General features: G+C 50.1%; 1 protein-coding gene across 1 annotated transcript in view; it reads left to right on the top strand.

Moving 5' to 3' along the window:
* LOC149326561 (uncharacterized) overlaps positions 1 to 23,783 on the top strand; it is a 106,215-nt gene that overhangs the window by 76,137 nt on the left and 6,295 nt on the right. Inside the window, exon 6 of the mRNA XM_089564615.1 lies at positions 10,965 to 11,047. Coding sequence (XP_089420741.1) covers positions 10,965 to 11,047 — 83 coding nt within the window. The remainder of the gene's footprint in view (positions 1 to 10,964; positions 11,048 to 23,783) is intronic.

The raw sequence follows: 23,783 nt of genomic DNA, 5'->3' as shown, positions 1-23,783 counted from the left end.
GGCACATAGGCCCTCGCAGTGTGGTTTACGCCAGCGCAAGCGATGAGCACTGGGTCCGCTTATTGCGACCATGAACGCCGCGAGGAAAGACACTGGCCTAAATCGGCATCTGCAGGCATCTGAAATGATTGAAAGTAATTAATACGCAATAGTTTATGGTTTGTGCGTTATGTGTCCAAAAGCTACTCTGGCTATAGGGGACGCAGCAGTGAAGGGCTCCGGAAATTTCGACCGCCAGATGGTCCACCACCGCCATCGCACAGTACACGGGTCTCCTTAATTTCACCTCAATCGATATTCGACCGTCGCGGCCGGGATCAAACCAGCGTCTTTTGGGTGAGCAGCCGAGGACCATGACCACTGAGCCACCGCGGCGGGAGAGTGTGCTAAGTGATGCCCCCTCCCTCTTTACTCGCGTGCCGGCCGCGGCGCACACAAGAAAGATTTCAAAGCATCTGAAAGCCAGTCTTCCCGCCTGACCAATGTGGACGCGGGCCCGGCGTGAGTGGGGAAGGAAATTGCACAGCTCATACTGCGTGCATGTGCGCGCGATCCTTGGCACGAAGAACGAACCGACGTGCAGCTTGGCTGTATATGAAGGGCGCTGACCACTGTCTGTCAGCCCGAGCCGCAGTTCAAGCTTCAGAGAAGCGCTCCCGCTGGATTCTCGGGACGACACCACTCGCCCAGCTACAGACCAATGAGGCAGCGTGGGCCGACCTGCGGGACGGCTCCGTCGTAATCCACTGCTTGTCGGACTGTCCCAGTGCCCGATGAACAAATTGTGTTTATTGGTCTGCCTCTCTCCGGTGTTGGGGCACTTTAGGTGCAAGATTTCTTATGTATTGTAATCTCTGTCGCGTGTTACTGTGTACGAGTTGCATTGTATTGTAAATCACTTTGTATGTGCTCGCATGAGTGACTGTGAATTTTTTTTATTTATTTATTTATTCAAATACCCCAAGGGCCCACTGGGGGCATTACACAGGAGGGGACAAATCAGATCACAGTTTTCAAAGGTAAAAAAGGACTTTAGGTGGTTAATACGTCAAGTTGAGAAAGCACACAACGACGTAAAAACTGTTGCAAAAAATGCACAAATAACAAAGAAAAGAGAACATACTGGTTTGCAAGTAAGTGATATAAAATAATATCTGGTTACTGAACGCGCTGGAATTACAGATAAGTTAGCAATTCCGATTGAAATAAGGAAAACTGGGTTATAGTAGCGATGCTGGAGGGCAACTTATTCCATTATTTTATTGAGAAGCTTAAAGGCGAATTCTTGTACTTTTCCGTCCGAGCGAAGATGGGTTAACTTTGTAGATATGATCTGTGCGACGTGAAGTATGAAGTGGCGGTAAGATGTGCAACCGGGCAAATGATGTACTGCTGTGAAAGAGAGCATGAAAACAATATAATCGGGCAAATTTTCTGCGCATTGCGAGGGGCGGCATGTAGAGCTCTTCCTTCAAATATGAAACGCTTTGAATTGTCGAGTGCGATGATAAGATGAATCGCGCGGCTTTATTCTGGACGGCTTCGAGTATATTGGGGAGGGTGATTTGGTAGGGATGCCAAATGATTGACGCATATTCCAGTGAAGGGCGAACAAGAAAATTGAATGCTTGAAGCCTGGTGTCCCTGCCGGATAGATATAAGTGCTACTTCGGAAAGCCAGGTTTTCTTTGTGCTTTAGATGTAAAAATTCAGGGGCACTTTGGCTCTCTAAAGTGCTGCAAGGCGAAAGCGTTTCCTGGCGCACTGTTTGTTTGTTTTTATTTATTTATTATTTTTCATATTTTTTTTATATTTTCTTATTGTCTTGTTTCTGTTTATTTTCATTTGTTATTATTATTTGTTTTTATTTTTGTTTATTTTCCTATTTTTATTATTATTTTTCCTTCACTTTATTCCTCTTATTATATTTGTGAATCCCATGCATTCACTAGAGTCGCCTTTATTCATGCTCAACGTTGAGCGTCCGTGGCGGAGTGGTAGTGCCTGCGCTTCAAATGCCAAAGGCTCTGGTTCGATTCCCACCCTCGGCGCCGTTTCTTTTTAAGCAGTGACGCCGAAAGGCGCACAAATCTGCCGACGCGTCTGCCGACACGGCTGCCGAAGCGTCTGCTAACGACAGCGTGAGGCATTAAAGGCTTTCGCCTTAATATATTCGATGTGGTCTGTCCATGTTAAGCTAGAATTTAGCAGGATCCCGAGGTATTTAACCGATGAAACCGAGTGTACTGTGCTATCATTTATTATGTAGGTGTTTGGTTGTGATTTTTAAACAGAAGTGAATTTCAAATGTTTAGTCTTTTCTTTATTTATCTGCACCTGCCATTTGCCGCACCAATCTGTTAGCTTGCTCAGGTCAGAGTGCAAAGCTATATGACGTCGTTAGGACTAGATATATGTCTGTAAATTACACAGTCGTCGGCAAATATTTTTATATTAAAAATAAAAGCGGTCCCATTACTGAGCCTTGAGGGACGCCAGACTTGGCAAAGGGTTAGGCTGGAAATATGATTTAATTTAACCGCTTGAGAACGATTTGTTAGAAATTGTTCAAGCCATCGAGCTGCTTTGGCGTCGAGTTCGATGCTGCGTATTTTCAGTGTTAGTCGTTTATGAGGTACATGGTCATCATCATCATCATCAGCCTGACTACACCCACTGCAGGGCAAAGGCCTCTCCCATGTCTCTCCAATTAACCCTGTCCTTTGTCAGTTGCCGCCACTGTATCCCTGCAAACTTCTTAATCTCATCCGCCCACCTAACTTTCTGCCGTCCCCTCCTACGTTTGCTTTTTCTTGGAATCCACTCCGTTACCCTTAAGGACCAGCGGTTATCTGGTACATGGTAGATGGTAGAAGGCTTTTAAAAGATCAATACAAATATCATCTACATATTGAGACAGGTGCAATGAATTATGAAGGTCAGTTCATCATCATCATCATCATCAGCCTGACTACACCCACTGCAGGCAAAGGCCTCTCCCATGTCTCTCCAATTAACCCTGTCCTTTGCTAGTTGCCGCCACTGTATCCCTGCAAACTTCTTAATCTCATCCGCCCACCTAACTTTCTGCCGTCCCCTCCTACGTTTGCTTTTTCTTGGAATCCACTCCGTTACCCTTAAGGACCAGCGGTTATCTGGCACATGGTAGATGGTAGAAGGCTTTTAAAAGATCAATACAAATATCATCTACATATTGAGACAGGTGCAATGAATTATGAAGGTCAGTTCATCATCATCATCATCAGCCTGACTACACCCACTGCAGGCAAAGGCCTCTCCCATGTCTCTCCAATTAACCCTGTCCTTTGCTAGTTGCCGCCACTGTATCCCTGCAAACTTCTTAATCTCATCCGCCCACCTAACTTTCTGCCGTCCCCTCCTACGTTTGCTTTTTCTTGGAATCCACTCCGTTACCCTTAAGGACCAGCGGTTATCTGGTACATGGTAGATGGTAGAAGGCTTTTAAAAGATCAATACAAATATCATCTACATATTGAGACAGGTGCAATGAATTATGAAGGTCAGTTCATCATCATCATCATCATCAGCCTGACTACACCCACTGCAGGCAAAGGCCTCTCCCATGTCTCTCCAATTAACCCTGTCCTTTGCCAGGTGCCGCCATTGTATCCCCCCAAACTTCTTAATCTCATCCGCCCAGCTAACTTTCTGCCGTCCCCTGCTACGTTTGCTTTCTCTTGGAATCCACTCCGTTACCCTTAAGGACCAGCGGTTATCTGGTACATGGTAGATGGTAGAAGGCTTTTAAAAGATCAATACAAATATCATCTACATATTGAGACAGGTGCAATGAATTATGAAGGTCAGTTCATCATCATCATCATCAGCCTGACTACACCCACTGCAGGCAAAGGCCTCTCCCATGTCTCTCCAATTAACCCTGTCCTTTGCTAGTTGCCGCCACTGTATCCCTGCAAACTTCTTAATCTCATCCGCCCACCTAACTTTCTGCCGTCCCCTCCTACGTTTGCTTTTTCTTGGAATCCACTCCGTTACCCTTAAGGACCAGCGGTTATCTGGTACATGGTAGATGGTAGAAGGCTTTTAAAAGATCAATACAAATATCATCTACATATTGAGACAGGTGCAATGAATTACGAAGGTCAGTTCATCATCATCATCATCAGCCTGACTACACCCACTGCAGGGCAAAGGCCTCTCCCATGTCTCTCCAATTAACCCTGTCCTTTGCCAGGTGCCGCCATTGTATCCCCCCAAACTTCTTAATCTCATCCGCCCAGCTAACTTTCTGCCGTCCCCTCCTACGTTTGCTTTTTCTTGGAATCCACTCCGTTACCCTTAAGGACCAGCGGTTATCTGGTACATGGTAGATGGTAGAAGGCTTTTAAAAGATCAATACAAATATCATCTACATATTGAGACAGGTGCAATGAATTATGAAGGTCAGTTCATCATCATCATCATCAGCCTGACTACACCCACTGCAGGCAAAGGCCTCTCCCATGTCTCTCCAATTAACCCTATCCTTTGCTAGTTGCCGCCACTGTATCCCTGCAAACTTCTTAATCTCATCCGCCCACCTAACTTTCTGCCGTCCCCTCCTACGTTTGCTTTTTCTTGGAATCCACTCCGTTACCCTTAAGGACCAGCGGTTATCTGGTACATGGTAGATGGTAGAAGGCTTTTAAAAGATCAATACAAATATCATCTACATATTGAGACAGGTGCAATGAATTATGAAGGTCAGTTCATCATCATCATCATCAGCCTGACTACACCCACTGCAGGCAAAGGCCTCTCCCATGTCTCTCCAATCAACCCTGTCCTTTGCTAGTTGCCGCCATTGTATCCCCCCAAACTTCTTAATCTCATCCGCCCAGCTAACTTTCTGCCGTCCCCTGCTACGTTTGCTTTCTCTTGGAATCCACTCCGTTACCCTTAAGGACCAGCGGTTATCTGGTACATGGTAGATGGTAGAAGGCTTTTAAAAGATCAATACAAATATCATCTACATATTGAGACAGGTGCAATGAATTATGAAGGTCAGTTCATCATCATCATCATCAGCCTGACTACACCCACTGCAGGCAAAGGCCTCTCCCATGTCTCTCCAATTAACCCTGTCCTTTGCCAGGTGCCGCCATTGTATCCCCCCAAACTTCTTAATCTCATCCGCCCAGCTAACTTTCTGCCGTCCCCTGCTACGTTTGCTTTCTCTTGGAATCCACTCCGTTACCCTTAAGGACCAGCGGTTATCTTGCCTTCGCATTACAAGCCCTGCCCAAGCCCATTTCTTCCTCTTGATTTCAACTAAGATGTCATTATCCCGCGTTTGTTCCCTCACCCACTCCGCCCTCTTCCGATCTCTTAACGTTACACCTAACATTTTCCTTTCCATAGCTCGCTGCGTTTTTCTTAACTTAAGGTGAACCCTCTTTGTTAGCCTCCACGTTTCTGCCCCATAGGTGAGTACTGGTAGGATACAGCTGTTGTATACTTTTCTCTTCAGGGATATTGGTAAGCTACCATTCATGATCTGAGAGAACCTGCCATATGCGCTCCACCCCATTCTTATTCTTCTAGTTATTTCCCTCTCATGATCAGGATCTGCGGTCACTACCAGCACTAAGTAGACATATTCTCTTACTACTTCCAGCACCTCGCTACCAATTGCGAACTGCTGTTCCCTTGCTATTTTGTTGAACATTACTTTGGTTTTCTGCATGTTAATTCTTAGCCCCACCGTTCTACTCTGCCTGTCTAACTGATTGATCATGCTTTGCAGTTCTTGTCCTGAGTGGCTTAGCAAGGCAATGTCATCAGCGAATCGCAAATTACTCAGGTATTCTCCATTAACTCTTATCCCCAACTATTCCCATTCCAGTCCCCGGAATACCTCCTGTAAACAGGTAGTGAAGAGCACTGGCGAGATCGTGTCTCCCTGCCTGACACCTTTCCGTATTGGAACTTTATTGCTGACTTTATGGAGAACTGTAGTAGCTGTGCAATCGTTATAAATATCTTCCAATATTTTCACATAACACTCTTCTACACCCTGATTCCGCAATGCCTGCATGAAGGTCCGTTACCAACTCATAAAGCTGTGCTTGGCGTCAACTGTGTTTGGCAACTCATAAAGCTGTGTATCGTCTCTTTGTTGTATAAAATTTCTTTTCTTTGAGAACCATTGGCTCCGACCCATTCTCTGGCGTGCTTTCGACGAAAGCTGAGCACCAAACGACCGCTTCCCGTGTCACTTGGTAGCTAGTCTCCGGCTGAGCTTGCCACGTTGAGTCGAGGGCATCTCCTTCGAGTCCGAGACCGCTACCCCCCACACGCTCTAAGGGTGTCTGGGAACGCGCGCTAAAGTGCACGAAGTGATTACAGACGTCTTTGCTCGAACGAAGAGGTGTTATCACCGGTAACATCGTCGGAATAGGCCACACCCGCCGTGGCCATCATCACGAAGGATGGGCGGCTGCGCTTGTGCGGTTACTTCTGTCTCACGGATAATGCTGCGACCGTTATGGACGAATAGCCGGTGGAACGGGTTGGCGACATCTTTGTTAATCTAAGCGACGGAGAACTTTTCAACACATTTCATTTTCGCAACCCCGATAATCAGCTGCTCACAGACGAAGACTCGAAGAAGCTAGCTGTTCTAAACTCGGTCAAGGGCCTAATCTCCTTCACCAGAATAGCCTTCGGGGTGTCCTCAGCGCAGGAAATCTTTCAGCGACACATCGAAACCGCGCTTAATTTCATTGCCGGGGTGGAGGTTTATCTGGACCACATTACTGTGGCTGAAAAGCCGAACGACTACAAGATTCTAGAGGAAGTGCTGCAACGTCTGATGGATCACGTCCTCCGTCTACAGCAGAAAAAATGCAAGTTCCGCAGTGAAAAGTTATGTTTCTCATGCAAGTTATGTTTCTCATGCACGTCATTGGTAAAAACGGCCTACGTCCTAAAAGTGACAACATCATAGCGCTGCTCGACACCCCACGACCCAGCTCGGTGAGTGAAATGAACGCTTTTTAGGCCTTTTAAACTACTGGAAGTTTTTGCCAGACGTGTCAACTACAGGTGCCCTTATACGCTTTGTGGGCGAATATCATGAAGCGGTTCTGGAACAAACGACAGCAGATGGCTTTCAAAGCACGCAAGGCGGCAGTAGAGAATGCAAAACATGTGGTGCATTTCGACCCCAAGAAACCAATTCGTTTAGAGTGTGATATGTCGATAATAGGTCCGGACCCGTGTTGTCGCCTTGAGTAGTCGGCGTTGATTACTTACGGGATTAAAATGGCGAGCGCTAAAAATGCCGAGATTTATTACCAGCTCGAGAAGAAGGCGCTGGCTCTCGTGTTTTGCGTAACAAGGTTTGGATTATCTGTATGAAAACCACTTCGAGCTGGTAACGGACCACACACAAATACAAATACCTTTATTTCAACATCAGAGATGTTAGGGGTGCACCCAAAAAGCCTATGAGTGGCTTGACACAGGGGCGCACCCCCGTAGTAAAAAACCGGCTGCAAAAGAACACGGACAGAGGAATAAAAGAAGACTACAGTGCCTCGGTAAACATCATATTCAATAAAGATTAGTGAACATCCTCTTTCCTGTTCAGCCCGGACAAGAATCTTCCGCCGATGGTCACTGCCCGCATTCAATGCTGGGCCCCGCTGTTGGGAGGATACTGCTACAACCTGGCGTGTCCTAAAGCGTCAGAAAACATAAACGCCGATGCCGTCATCCGTCTCCCTTTTCCGCTGGAGTAGCACCAAGAGGAACAGAAAGACGCGCATCAGTATACATTATATGCTTCGACTGTGAAGGCGGCGCCCATAAGGGCCAAAGAGTTGGCGGCCATCCGTGACCTTCTTTTGCAGCTAGTGCGAAATTGGATCCCGCATGGATGGCCGACCTACCTGACAGAGACAGAGGGGCAGTTCCGGCAGTTCTTAAAAAAAAACGTAGTAGTTGGATGTCATTCGTGATCTCACTTAGTGGGGGCATGCAACTGTCGTGCCGTCAGCGGCCGCTGTAGGTCTTCTCAAGCTCCTGCAAGAAACATTCAAGAATGGCAGCGATGAAAACTTTGAGCGAACCATTTTTTTGTTGTTGCCAGGGCTAAATGCCGCTATCGAGAAGGCATTAAGCGAATGTAAGACATCTGCGCAAGCTAGAGTGATGCCTCTTGCGAAGATAGCGGCACCATGGCCGAAAAGAGTCCAGAACTGGTCCAGAGTGTTGGCTGGAGTTGTCTCAAGCACAAAATAAGCTGGGATGGTGATGGTAGCCTCAGCGAACGGCAAGCAACATTGCCACGCGGACCAAGTGCCATCGCACATCCCCCAGGGCCCCGACACGAAGCCGCCAGTTTGCAGCACAGCACCTGACACCCCTGACCAAACCTGGCCCAGGCCAGCCGACCTTGGGAGCCCCACTCCGGTGGTGTCGCCTCTCAATGAGCCACCGCCTCTTCGCCTGTCCACCAGGCAACGAAGTCCAGACGTCCACCTCAATGGCTGAATTGGTAAATGGGGCAGAAGTGCCGCGTGATGCAAGCTTGCCGCCAACCAGCCAGCAGGCAGCTATTCCTGTGATGACATCGAAAGCGAGAGCATGCTGCCTACCGCCCGGAATGTCGCCACGAGACAGGGGCGTAGCCCTGGGGTTGTTTGGTTGTCAGAACACCACCTCCCCCCCCCCCCCCCCCCCCGACAATGTTATTCGCAACGTGCCGGTATATTAAAATATGAGAACGAAACAGTGAAAATAAGAACAGTATCGGTTTCCTGATAGCAATAGTTCTTGTCATTGAAAAAATAGTCAGCTGTCACAGTTCACCAAATAAAACGTACCCTTTCAAGTCAACCTACTTTTTCATCCATTGCACTGCATCTCGTCATAAACCAGCGCGAAAATAAAAAGAGCATTTTTTTAAAGCGCCTCTGCGTCCGGGCGCAGGTTCACACGCAATGGGTAGAAGAGAGAGACTCTTAAATGAAATACAGAGAATTTAGCCGGCGTTAAAAAATCGCTGGTATGCTACTCTGCCTAGGGAGGGGCATTAGGGAGATAAAGACAGAAGGAGAGCAGTGTGGAAGAGTTAAAAAAAAACGAAGATAAAATGCGGCCATGAAATGGGTACTAAGGATGCAATGGCGAGTATTGATGTAACCTAAGGAATGATGGAGTGCATAGTCCGACAAATGGGCTGACGAAGTTCACTCCATGAAGAATGCATGAAGGTAACGTGCAAGTGAATATAAAGCTTATCGAGATGTGCCCCTAACAATGGACAAAGTTTTATGTCCCTTAGCCTGCCTTAGGCAACAGAGACTTGCAATGAACTTTCTATTTACATATTTAAAAGCTTCTCACGAAGATGGAGGATGCGCTCCAAAGACTGGAACTATTCATATGTTTTCGGATCGGCAACACTTCTGGATTAGCTGAAGTGCAGTGCATCCTCACATTGGCCCTGAACTGGTTGCGATTGCAATGTGCAATTTGCAATTTTTTTTATTGTTAAAGAACGAGTAAATCTCGAACGACAAATTGACGGGGCGTAGATTTATTATGTCATATGGGCGACTAATAGCAACACTCGAAGCACACGCTGTCCTAAAAGCGAGTAATCGCAACGTGGCGTGAGAAATCGGTAAACTCTCATGCAGGTTGCATAAACGCATTGTCACGAATATGCATAAACAAGACTGCAGAAATGAAGAAACAGGTTGAGTCCTTCGCCGGTAATTCCAACCATTATGATTTTTTCGCCAGGGAATCAAGCGCTTGAAGTCGCTTGCAACTGCTCCTATTTTCAGTGATAATTAGAATCTAAGGATAACGTTCGGCATTACTCCTACACTGTCTCCGGAAATTACTTTAAATGCGAACCCTTCGCATCCCTTACCTCCCGCGCTCTGTGGTGACCCGTTGATTTTCAGCAGTTTTGCACGACCACGGATTGCAGTTTTTTCTCCACAGGCTGTGGCGAGCAAAGCAAAGGAGATGCTGTTTGTTAGGTTGCTTACTTGGTTATTTCGAGAATACTGCCGATTGGCTCTCAGTGTTATGGCAGAAGTAGTACATCATATGAAAGTACAGAAAATGACAGGAAAGAGGAGGTCAAGGTGAAGTGTGCAGCGGTGTAAAATCAACCAAAAGTATAAGAGCAAAGTAGAAACAAGCAAATCATACAATCTCAAAAAGATAAGGACCACGACAGCAAATAAAATGCACTGCACATTATACGCTGTTGTATATTTTTCCGTCCGCCAAGTGCAACGAAGAGAACAACCAGTCTTTCGTAATGCAGTGGCAGAGGAAAAGCATCGCAGGTAAATCGCATATTTCAGAAAGCCGGAACCTTGCTATCCTCTTGCTTTTTTCAGAACAGTCAGGTTTTTTAAAAGTTTAACAAGCTGTTGGCCTAGTTCATTAAGTATTTAAAGGTAAAGTATTTGTCGCTTATGTAAGATAGACGCATATAGCATACAATGGACAGGACGGGCGTTATTTATATCTTTACGCAACAGCGCCGAACTCTCATTGCACGCATTCAGGACAGCCGACGCATAGCGTTGTTGCCAGGAAGAAACTACGGCAAAGATGGTTCAAAGGCTATCCCCAACTTGGTAAGAAAGCCGGCGACGCCACGGCATCCATCCGTCCCTTGTGGTTCATTGCGTGATCGCAGCATGCAGACAACACTGGCTGCCCACACATGCCTACCGCAAGCGTTTTGATAAACGTCGACAAACGTTTTTTGCGTGGCGGAATGCATGCAGCCGGCAAGACAACCACGTGCTAAGGAAACTGTTTCAATTCGGAGACTTTCACTTAAACATTGTCCGCATTATTGCTGGCGAGGACTACGTGACGTTTCTGCGGTAGTTTTTATCGCTGTGTCTATTAGCTATCCTTTATTTTTCTTCCCTTGGCAGGAAGGCGCTCTGCATGTGGACAATTTCTGGATGTCACTAGGAAGCTACGGTATCTTCAGCCTAAAATTCACCGGCGGCGACAAGTAAGTCCGTTTAAGAGCGCCTGTTCTCATTGCTGACGTCCCTGGCCTACGTGTAGGCGTGGCTGCGATTGTCGGGAATCCGCATATGGCTGTTTTTGCCGAAAGCGTTATACGAGGAGTATTACTTACAGGGACCCTGAAATGATTTCGTCATTCATATTCTAATGCAACAGCTCTGTAGAGGTGATCTCTGCGGGTATTCTAGTCGAATTCAAAAAGCTGCGCGTGGAACGAAGAATTCACAAACAATTTTTGAATCTTGCCGCTCACAGCCGATTAGGCCGACACCTCACCGCACGTTTTTAGCCGCCCCTGCCCAGCGACCTAAACTCGGGAAGCCTGGGCATAGACTTGGCGACCCTTATCATTGGCTCTGTCCGCTAACGACGCGCGCAATTTTTGCAACTCTTCCGCAACTTAGCACTGATGTTCATTGAAATACAATTTTATTGATTGCTTATTATTTTTTAAAACACACGTATATATACGTGTGTAAGAATACAGAGGTAAGAATTCAGAGCTTTTCATGAAAGTAATGTAGTACTCCCGGCGGAGAAGCAAATCCATCTGCTCACAAAAGCACGTGCTATCGTAAAATCTTTGCGCCCGCCTTTGCGAGCCTCCTAGCTGCGCCGACGAGTCGCTGCTGTCGTCCCTGTCGTCGTCCTGTCGATCTCGGTATGGCGTGCACTGATAAGGCTCAAAGCCCAGCTTAGCGGTGGCTGCACGCCGCCGCGCTTCGAGCTCCGGATGCACGCCGTTCGAGCAGATAGGCTAAAGCAGGGGACACATGTGCGAAACGCACCGCACCAATCGTCGCTTGCGAACTGCCGCCCCACAGCAAGCAGGGACACACGGAGCGGTGAGCATCGCTGCGCCGCTCTACCCAAGCGCCGCCCACAAAAGATGTCGCACTTCGCCGCCGGGCAGCAGTGCCTGAGCGCTGCTTGGGATGGTGTACAAATATCGCAAGAAAAGACCAGATCGCCTTGTTATCAGAAAGACTGCCAGCGATACCCCAGCAGCGACAAAGCATGACTTGTTATGTTGGGAGCTTTCGGCAACGGCACCGCTCGCGGGCTGTCCGAGCTCATCGCTCAGAGAGCTTGGCAAATAGCTGTTCAGGGCTCCTGTAAGAAGGTCTGCACTTTTTAAAAATGAGGTTCTGAGTTATAAGAGCTCTTTTTTCGACGTAAGGTTGTCAGCGGTGTAGCGCATCGCAATACAACTATGATGTGCTAACTAGTAGGCTGGCTAACTAATACTGAAAGTTAACGTTTTAACAATTACTGTTAGTCTCCTTATATATGGAGAGCCGTGTATTCCACAGTAAATAGCATACATAATGTTTCTAGAATTTTGATAAGGCATTAACTCTCGGCGTTGAGGCCCTGCAAATTTTGTTTATATTGCGCCAAAATGCATGCGCTTTTCGAAAAGTTTACAGGAAAAGCAACCGCTCAAGTGCACGTAATTTGAGAGCAAGGCAAAATAACTTGCGCCACAGCGTGCAGGGTTGTCCCTCTCCTAACTGGCCATGGTCGTTTTCCCTCGTACTTCCATCGTCTTGCCCTCCTTCCTTCGCCTTCTTGTCCATGCGGGGCAGCTGTGGGGGATGTTCTTCATTACCTGCGTGCCTGTCCTCTCACCGCAGACATAGCAGCAGGGCTTCCCGGCTATCCGCACTTTCTTTCCCCACATGACTTCCCCTCTTTGTTAGGTTCCCCTCGGTCTCGTCCGTCGTTTATTCGCGTTGCTGTTTGCGTTTCTTCCCTTCTTTCACCTGTCTCTCGTGTTTATTCCCGCCCTGATGGCTCGTAGACCTCCCTGCCATTTCTGTGCCTCCCCATGTCTCATGTGGTCGGGGGCACCATATTGTCACGTTGTAGTGACGGCAGTCCAGCGGTCAGGAAGACACCAGAAAGACTTGCAAACGAAGGTCTTTATTTGGGCTGACTTGCGCCCGCAAAGAACTGAATCACTCGGTGGCAGCGTAAGCAACAAGCGTGCTCGTCAATCGTCGAACTACGAATGCCTGCTGCTCGCGGCATCGTTCAATTTAAAGCCGGCAAGGAAACTTCGAGATAACAGGTCGAGATCATCTAGAGTAATCTGGAAACACGTAGATGCAGCTCGGCATAGCTGTGATCAATCGAGATTAGTCCAGTCGCTTCTCGCGTCACGAACAAATATGATAATCCGCTTTCCTACCGCCTTGCGCGAACGAACGGACGCTAAAATGATACGTGGCATTACCCCCCTCCCAAAGAAGCATCGTCTCGATGCTTTCAAATGAAAATAAACGCGGAAAATGCAAACTTCGAGTCCTTCAGCGTTCATAATTAGGTTTGAGGGCAGCGGTAAAAGCTTCAAGTCTGGCCGTGTCGTCGTCGTAGTTGTCGTCATCGTCGTCGTCGTAGGGGCCGTCGTCGTCGTAGGGGCCCTCTTCTGCGTAGGGGCCCTCGTCTGCGTAGGGGCCCTCGTATGCGTAGGGGCCCTCGTATGCGTAGGGGGCCGTCGTCTGCGAGGGGGCCGTCGTCGTACGGGTCGTCGTCGTAGGGTTCGTCGTAGTTCTCGTCATAGTTGAGGAATAGTCTTGTGTTTTCGTCGATGGAAGATCTTAGTTCTTGCGCTATGAAGCTACCTCGCCTCCAGAGGCTGCTTTATTCAGTTTAACCTTCGGGGGCTGGGGGACCGTCCACGCACGGCGTAGCCTCGGCTAGGAGATACAAAGTGCGCGGACGATGACGACGGGGAACGTGATAGGCGGCTCGGCGATGAGTATTCTTCCCGACGCAAAAATTCCTCGATTTCGGCTGGTCGCTGGCCGGGTCGGGGTCGTGGAGCGTCGTAAGAGAACCCTCGGATGCCCATTCTTCTGTATGGGCAGTGCCGGAGGACGTGACCGGCTTCGCCGCAGTGGAAGCATAGTGGGCGGCGCTGGTCGGGAGTTCTCCACTCGTCGCATTCCCTCGGCTTTGTGCGACGCTCGTAGGACGGGCGGGTTGGGGCGAGAGGGCGGCGGTCCAACGCATCTGGCTGAGGGCGATAGGGGCTTGAGTCCCGTCGTCGAGGTGCAGGACGGCGCACAGCTGCGGCGTAAGTCATGGCTGGGGGCTCCATAGGCTGCGTGGTGGTCGGCGTCACACCCAAGGCCTGTTGAACTTCATCCCGGATGGCGTTTGTGAGCGATGAAAGCTGCGGCTGAGTTCCCGTTGGCAGCAATCGGCAGAGCTCCTCTCCTCTTCAAGGCGAAGAAGACGTACCTAATTTTCATGGCATCGTCCCAGTTGTTAAAGACAGCCACACGGTCGAACTGTTCCAGCCATTCTGCGGGGTCGGCGCCTGGCGAAGCGTCGAAGATTGGTGGCACCCGGGGCTGCTCAAGAATGATTGGAGTCATCGTCTGGGGCAAGCTCATGGTAGACGTTGCTGCTGACTTCCGCTTCCGGGTAGGGTCCGGCAGAATCCCGAACTCAGGTGCGACCCCTTGCAGGCGTCGGATTGCGCGGTGGATTGGACTCAGGTCCTGCGGTAGATGACTCAGAGGGCTGGCGTCACGACTTGTAGGGGGTGTCCGGGATATGAAAGGCTACCCAGCACCTCCACCATATGTCACGTTGTAGTGACGGCAGTCCAGCGGTCAGGAAGACACCAGAAAGACTTGCAAACGAAGCTCTTTATTTGGGCTGACTTGCGCCCGCAAAAGAACTGAATCACTCTGTGGCGGCGTAGAAAGAGAAGTTTATTTTTTTCTAATGTCAACAAAAATACAATGCAAAACTGCTGAACTCAATGCTCTGATCAGTCGAGCACATGCGCAGTGACGCAGCACTCAGCACGTCAGTAAGGCAGTAAAAAAACCGACACTCGACCGCCGCGCAGGACGATGAAATATGTCGACCATTTACGCAAGAACTGAGCCTCAGTCATTGACAGTGCGCCCACGCATGCTTGCTCAAAGAGGCGAGTGCGGAGGCGCTGCAACATTGGAAACATTGCTCTTTGCGGACGCCCATTTAAGGAAGCCGCTCCACGCTGCCGCCACAAAACGAACATGCCAATACACAACAGCATATTTGTAAACAGTTCGCGTGAACTAGTGCGCGCTTCGAGGCGGGTTAAAAACATCCGTGACACTATTACCGAAAAGGTGCGCGACACTACACAGTCGAACATAGCGTGCCGCAACGTTTCTAAAAGACCGCACTGCGGGCATCGGGCGGAGGGCGCCACGCCCCACGCCCCACGCCGCAAGGCGGTCTCTTGTGGGCAGGACCCGCCAGCCTCTCAGCCAGCCGAAGTCCCTGACATCTGCAGGAAGCGCAGCTGAGGTCAGTTGGCGCCAGCGTGCCCGTCTCGTTTTCTGGAGTTGTTCGCGTGTCAGCTCAGCTACCGTTAGTGCTTCACACATCCTGGAGGGCGGGGTTTCATCAACATCCAGATCGGGCACAAGGGCAGACAACGACGCCAGTGTGCGACGCATGTTAACGAAAAATGCCGGCGGCTGCTCGGCTGTAGGGCCAACCACGTGTTGTGTAAAAAACACGTTACGTGCTGTACCCAGAAAGTATGTGAGGAGTGTTCTCCCGGGATAGTCTGGGTTGCGTACAAGATCTCGTACTCCTCGCAAGGCGAGCACATTGCACATGGTGCGGATACAAGGTATACCAAACCCACCCATGTACGATGGAAGGCGCATGAACATTCGTGACACAAGTTCGGTTTTGCCCGCCCAAACGAAAGAGCCACAGGCCGAGGTTAGCCTGCGAGCAAACGTGCGCGGTGGGTTTGCGACGCGGGCGACAAAAGGACATGCGGCTAGGATTGTGGACTTAACTATATAGCAGCGCTCTGCCATTGAAAGGCGGAAAGTTGACGCCACCGAGAGGCGTTTCTCAGCGTTCGTGCGGAGGTTAGTCCAGGTTTCGCGGGCTACTTCTCCGCTGGCGAGGAATACTACTCCCAGGACTTTCACTCCCTGCACCCACTCCACCTCGCCCGCAAGGTTCGGTGTGAAGGTGCCAAACCTTAGTGCCTTGCTTTTTCCCCTGTTCAATAGGGCCCCCGATATCTTGCTGTACTCGAGAAACAGCCGCGAAAAAGCGGCGTAGCTATCCTCGTCCTTGAGGAAAAGCGACACGCCGTCGGCGTAGGCCGAAACCTTGATTTGGCCCTGGCCAGGCAGAGGGAAGCCGCGTATGGATGGGCTGTTGTTAATGCGCCTGATGAGTGGATCCAGGCATAACACGAAGAACGTTGGGGAGAGAGGGCATCCTTGCCTTATGCCCCGGGTGACTGAGAAGGGAGCGCTCTGGTGGTCGTTTACGGAGAGACGAGCATTCAGTTTGCGTAAAGCAAGCGCAGCCTGCTAACAATTTGCGCAGGGAATCCGAAGGCTTCGAGGACTCCGAAGAAATACGAGTGTTCCACCCGATCGAATGCTTTCGCCTGATCAAGCGAAACAAAGCACCCGCTGAAGCCCGTCCTGCTGGCAAATGTGAACAGGTCTCTTGTGAGTGTCAGCGCATCAAACACAGAGCGGTCAGGCACGCTCCTGGTTTGAACCCGGTGAATTAGGTGAGGCAGAATCGTCCGCATTCTTTTGTTTAGTAAAGATGCGACGATTTTGTAGTCTGCGTTTAAGAGGCTTATGGGCCGCCATGCTTGCGGGTCGGAGGGGTCACCGCCCGCTTTCAGAATGAGTATGATGCGACATTCGCGGAAAGAGTTTGGACGTAACCCATCCGCGAGAAAGCCGTTGACCATCTTCAGTAGTGCTCCTTCGATCTGGGAAAAAAAACGTTGAATAAAAACTTGTTGGAATGCCGTCTGGACCGGGGGCAGAGGCTGCATTCATACTCTGCAGGATGGCGTGCAGCTCTTGGCTTGTGGCTGGTGCGCAAAGGTGTTCCTGCAGCTCTTCACTTACTCGTGGCAAGTTTCCAAAAAACCTTTGTAGAAGGCCGTCATACCCATCTTGAAGATGTAGCTAATTGCCCGTCGAGAACAGGTCCGAGAAGTGGCTTGCGAAAATCGCGCAGATGTCGGACAACGTGATTCTGCTTTGTGTGCCGTCTGGGAGGGTCACGAAAGGCACAGTAGCGGGAGCGAATTCCTCTGCCGTGCCTGCGCGTACGTGTCGCAGCACAGCCGGGTCCGATATAGGCCGCCCGAGCTGGTGTGCGCGACTTGCTGCCCGTGATGACTGGGAGAGCAACACGTGGTAACGTGCTCTAAGTAGGCTCAGGTAATCGCTCATGACAAAGGTTAAGGGTGGTCCCGTTTGCACTATACGTATGCGCTTGAGGGTGTCATTCAGGGCATGAGTTACCCGGCGTCTGCGGTCTTGACCGGCCGCCACCAGAGTTGCCTGCCAACGAGTCTTGAGTGTGTCCCAAGAATCAGTCGCAACGAAGCTCTTGCACGATGCGGCCAACGCCGTACGCAGCGACGCCAGACTTTCCGGGTCTGCCAGTAGGCTCGTGTCCATGCGCCACGTAACAGTACGTGGGGTGCCCTCACCAAAGTCGAGCCTGACTGACAAGGGGTGGTGATCGGAAAACACCGGCGTGCCTGCAGGGAACGCGAGAACTTCGCAGCTGACGACAAAAGAAGCGAGCTCAGGTGGAAAATAGAATTTGGCTATCCGACTCGCTGACTGTGCTCTCTCCCACGTCGCTCCAAAGACATCCCCGTGAAGCTGCACCCACGCGTCAGACAAGCGGAACTGAGTCACGAGATCGCGGAGCGTGGGGGCGCCCGAATAACGGCGACCGTGACCCTGTCCGCGGACGTCACGGTCGATGTTAAATACACAATTGAAGTCGCCGACGATGAAAGTGGGGTAGGGATCAAGGAGGAATGAGTCGAGGCGCTCAAAAAAATCGGAACTACTAGTCTGCCGTGCTGGCGCGTATACAACCAACGCACGTACCCGCCGCTGCTTTAGTGTGAAGTCGACCGCAAGAGTGCGGCCGTCCAGCCCGAAAGTGCAACGAGCACCCGCGCGCAGGTAGGGGTTTACAAAAACGACACCAACACCGCACATATGAGAATCAGTCAACGAAAAATAAGCAAGAACAGAAAACCGGGTGGTGAAATTCAGCACATCAAGTGAAGTACGGAAGTTGCATTCCTGTAAAAACAGGATGTCGACGCCCCTAGCCCTGGCAAAGTGCATCACCCCTCTCTGTCTGTCTACGGATTGAAATCCCCGAACATTCAGGGAGAGGAGATGCACAACCGCCATGACTGCCAAGAGCACCGACGGCATAGCATACAACCTAAAGAGCGCTGCCATGGGCGGCGCTTGACGCGCGCGGCACTTTTTTGCTAGAACGTTCGTTAACAGTCCCTTCGGATTCCGATGATTGGGGGTGGGCACGTTTGTAGTCGGGTCTTGAGAAGTCCATATTTTCGGGGTCGTCGGCGCTTGTGGCCGCGCTCACCGGTTGCTGCGTGGTCTTGGCGACGCTCGCAGCTGAAGCCGATGGCGACGCCAGGGTCGCCGATGTGAGGGTGTGGCTGGCTGGTGACGGGAACCGCGCGTCGTCCGCACCTCCAGGAGTCGTCGGCCCTGACACCTGCCCGCACGTCAAGTCGCCTGTCAGGCGAAGCGGCGTGACTTTGTCCGGTACGTCCACCAGGTCGCCCGACGCCACGCTCGACTCGTCGCTGCTGCTCACGGTGTCGTAGGTGTCAGTGCCGGGAAGCGACGCCAAGGGTTCGGCAAAAACTGCAGCGAACGGCTCCACCTCATTTGAAGGCGTCACCTCGCGCTGCTCCTTCACGGGCACCTCCGTCGCGGGGGCGTGCTCAGGCTCCCTCGGGCTGCTGGTCGTAGGGTCCGCGTCGGCAACAGGCGCCCGGACGGTTGGTGTGCTCCGCGTTTCTGCGGCCACGTTGTCCTTGCTCGGTACCTTCCTCGAGGCGGCGGCCGCCGCATAGGACCGTGGTCGCAGGCAGTCCGCTGAGGCGTGGCTTCCGCCGCAGCGCCTGCAAGCCGCTCCGCATCCGGCCGTGTCGTGGCCGAACACCTCGCAGCGAGCGCACCGCGGCGTTCGACACGCCGCGCCGACGTGGCCGTCCTGCCCGCAGCGGGAACACACCTTCCGGACGCCTCGGTAGTCAAACATGACGCGGTGGCCCTGGACGGTCAAGAAGTTCGGCACCGCCTGCTTCATCTCGATCCGGACCACGCGCGTACCGTTGCCGACGTGACGACGGCCCTTGAGGACGGGATGGGTGATGTCAAGCACCTTGCCGTAGGAGCTCAGTGCCGCCGCCAGCGCCGCGTCTCCCACGAACAGCGGCACATGAAAAGCCGTCACGTGGACCACGGCAGGACCCACGCAGCCTACTGGGACGGAAGTGCCGTTCACGTTGAAGGCGCCTTCCACGAGCATCTTCTCCGCCGCCGCAGCCGAGGCCATGGCACGCAGAACTTCATGCCTACATGGTGCTGGAGGCTCTCTAGCCCTTTCTGGCCGACAACCGACTCGATGCCGTCGACGATGTCGTCAGCAGTCGCGTCGGAAGTAACTGTGAACGAAAAACAGTGCGCCTTTGGGGGCGGCGCACGGAACACCGGAGGGGCAGCAGGTCCCGGGCCTCCCATGACGTCACGGGCGGCCGACTGGGCTACTGCTTGAAGGTCAGGAAGTTGTCCGAGCACCGGCAAAGGCACGGCGCCTGGGCTGGGAGGCTGGTTGCGGAACCTCAGGGTCGCAGTGGATCCGAGGCCCACCTGCACTTCTCAAAACTTCTTAGCAAGCCAGCGCCGAAAAATCTTCGCTGGTTCTGGACGAGCTCGGGCGACAGCAACAAGCGTGCTCGGCGGTCGTCGAACTACGAATGCCTGCTGCTCGCGGCATCGTTCAATTTAAAGCCGGCAAGGAAACTTCGAGATAACAGGTCGAGATCATCTAGAGTAATCTGGAAACACGTAGATGCAGCTCGGCATAGCTGTGATCAATCGAGATTTGTCCGGTCGCTTCTCGCTTCACGAACAAATATGATAGCACCCCTTTCCTGCCGCCTTGCGCGAACGAACGGACGCTACAATGATACGTGGCAATATGGCCAATATTGGTGGGCCGTGGCCCTGCCCCTGCCTCACGGGCATGTGGATGGTATGTGGACCTTGATATTTGCTGGCTTTGCGTGTACATCCAGTCTTAGTTTTGTTTGATTTTCGTTTTTTCATGTTTATTTTATTTTTGCCATTCCTTTTTCTTTTCTCTACCTGTTATATTTTCATGTTTTAATTGTTTGTTTGATTTTTTAAACTTTTCGCTCGTTCTAATTCCTTGCGTTATTACATGCCTTTTTGTCATTTACTTGATCCTCTTTTCTATTTCCGCTTTTTTATGTACCCCTTCTGCTTTCTTAAGCCCAGTATCTCCTGTTTGTTCGTTTTTTTTTCTCCTCGCTTTCTTTTCCTGTCTCTTCTTCCTTCTTACAGAACCCCGCACCTTCCCTCCTCATGGCCGCCTGCGAGCCTGTCTGAAGAATCTGGGCACGCTGGACCCATCCCTGTTTCATGTTCTTTTCGTACTTCTTAATCCTTCGGGGGCGTCTTGTTTTAAAAATCACTTTTCCCCGCCCATCATTTGTGCCTCTTTTTTTTGTAATTGGTTTTTCTTAAATTTTCTCTTGGGCGTTGGCCCCTTTTCTTTTATGTTTAATTGGATCGCCTGCGATAACCTCTGGTTGGGTGCGGGCTTCCTCTCCAATATTTGTTTATTTTATTTTATTTCTTGAGAGTTTACAATAAAAGGGTTGCTACGTTTTTTAATCTTTAAAATATGATATGAATATTACGTAGGCTGGGCAACGCGCATCTCATAAATACGGAGAATAAAACTCCGGACATGAACTGCAAAATGATGAATGAATTAGAGAGGCAGAGCAGAACGGTGGGGCTAAAAAGTAACATCCAGAAAACGAAAGTAATGTTCAAAAGCCTAGCAAGAGAGCAGTAGTTCGCAATTGGTAGGCAGGGGCTGGAAGTAGTAAGCGAATATGTCTATTTTGGGCAGGTGGTGACAGCTGATCCCGATCACGAAAAGGAAAAAAAACTAGAAGAATGAGAATGGGGTGGAGCGCATATGGCAGGTTCTCTCAGATCATGAATGGCAGTTTACCAATATCCCACAAGAGAAAAGTATAAAACAGCTGTACCTTACCGGTACTCACCTATGGGGCAGAAAGGTGGATGCTAACAAAGAGGGTTCAGCTTAAGTTAAGGACAACGCAGCGAGCTTTGGAAGCGGGTGAAGTGGGTGAGGTAACAAACGCGGGTTAATGACATCCTAGTCGAAATCAAGAGGAAGAAGTGGGCTTGGGCAGGGCATGTAATGCGAAGGCAAGATAATCGGTGGTCCTTAAGGGTAACGGAGTGGACTCCAAGATAAGCCAAACGTAGCAGGGAACGGCAGAAAGTTAGGTGGGCGGAGGAGATTAAGTTTGCAGGAATACGGTGACCGCAACTGGCGAAGGACAGGCTTAATTGGAGATACATGGGAGAGGCCTATGGCCTGCAGTGGGAGAAGTCAAGCTGCTGCTGATGATGATGAGGCTGGAACTTATGGAACGCTTTCTGCAGTTTTTCGTGCGGGTATGTTTTGACGTTTCCTAATTCATTGTTTTAGCCGTAGGGCCTCTTTATATGACGTGCACAGAACAGCAGGTGACACGCATGCGAGCCGAATCGCCTCGAAGCAGGTGGGAAGCTAAAGCTTATAATAAGGGAGTAATTACTGATTGACATCAACTCGAGCGCAGCCATACGGCTACAAAGAATAGCTAAACAGATTTCTTAGGATCTTCGTAGTTAAAGAAAAATTCCTCCTGGTTCGGGGTTCGAACCCGGGACCACCGCTTCACCAGAGCAGTCGCTCTACCAATTGAGCTGACAGGGACAGCAAGCGTATGATAGAGAGCGAATTCATCAATAACTCGAAGTGGGAACAGTGTTGGTCAAATGTGTAGGGGAGCTGGTTCGATCCCGGCCGCGGTGGCCGAATTCCGATGAAGGCGAAATTCTAGAAGCCCGTGCACTGTGCGATGTCAGTGCACGTTAAAGAACCCCAGGTGGTCGAAATTTCCGCAACCTTTCACTACGGAGTCCCTCAAAGCCTGAGTTGCTTTGGGACGTTAAACCCCAATAAACCAACCAATGTTTAAGGAATCCCGCAAGGTAGAGTATATTTGAAATTAGGAAGTAATTACTCATTGACATCCACCTGAACGTAGCCATACTGCTGCAAAGGAAAGCTACAAAGCTTTCTTAGAGCCTTCGTTTTTAAAGAAAAACTCGACCTGGTCCGCGGTTCCAGCCCGTGAGCCCCGCTTCACCGGAGCAGTCGCTCTACCAACTGAGCTAACCGGGACGGCAAGATATTGATAGGGCGAGAGCGAATTGATCACTAACTCGAAGTGGGGACTGTGTTGGTCATATGTTTAGGGGAATTCCTCAAGGTGAGGTGGATTTGAAATAAGTAAATAATCGCTCATTGATATCTCCCGAGTGCAACCTACGGCTACATAAGAACGCTAAACAGCTTTTTCTGAAACTTGGTATTTGAAGAATAACTTGTCCTGGTCCAGGTTTCGAACCCGGGACCACAGCTTCACTGCCGCAGTCGCTCTAATCTAAATCTACTTCACCTTGGGGGATTCCCCTAAACATTTGACGAACACAGTTCCCACTTCGAGTTATTGATAAATTCGCTTTCGCCCTGCCATAACCTTGCCGTCCCGGTTAGCTCAATACAACCAATTTCTTCGAGCTAACCGGGACGCCAAGGTTCTGGTAAGGTTTTCTGTTTCTTTCATGGTATTCACTTACATGGTTTTGTACAGAAAGGATATGAATATATATCCTTTCTGTACAAAACCATGTCAATAAATACCATGAAAGAAAAAATAAGTCCCGGTTAGCTCAATTGGTAGAGCGACTGCTCTGGTGAAGCGGTGGTCCCGGGTTCGAACCGCAGACCAGGACGAATTTTTCTTTTACAACGAAGTTTCTGAGAAAGCTGTTTAGCTTTCCTCTGTAGCCGTATGGCTGCGCTCGGGTGGATGTCAGAGAGTAATTAGTCCCTTATTTCGAATCTACTCCACCTTGGGGTATTCGCCTAAACATTCGAACAATGCAGACTGACACTTAGAGAACGAGGTATCAAGGTATGCACCGAGTCGTTGTGCGGTTCTGTCGTCGTGACGCACCCTTTTTTACTTTCTCGGGGGTTACCTTAATTAATATGAGCCGTTTCCCAGTGAGGGTATTGTCGATTTTCACAAACTCTAGCCAGCACCGCAGTTGATCCAAGATGGCTACCGTAAAGACGAATCCGTCTTTGATCAGCCTGGGCGCTTCAGCAAGTTCCAGAATGTCACCCTTTTTGAGTAAAGTTGAGCGGTTAGTTTTAGCTAATCAATTTGTATGTTTGTGTAAAGCATAGAACCGATGACGTACTGTGGTTCGTCGACCTGTGTCTCAAAACATATGTTTGACCGCTTCCAGGGCGTTTTTGGCGATATCAAGACTGCCAGCGCTGAGTTCCTATACTACGGGAAAGGGGAAAAAATGGACACGCATCTCGTGTTTAATGCTACACTGTTGCAGTTAATCAAGGCTACGAAATTACTGCAGAACACTGAAAGCTAAAAAGCTTCGGGATAGTTTCGCTTTTGATTGCCGTGTGGTCGAATTTCATTTTAGGTAGCT

This window comes from Amblyomma mixtum, chromosome 10 (assembly GCF_055824585.1).
Source record: "Amblyomma mixtum isolate Tamu chromosome 10, ASM5582458v1, whole genome shotgun sequence".
Taxonomy (NCBI): domain Eukaryota; kingdom Metazoa; phylum Arthropoda; class Arachnida; order Ixodida; family Ixodidae; genus Amblyomma; species Amblyomma mixtum.
This window is presented reverse-complemented; position numbering and strand designations above follow the sequence as displayed.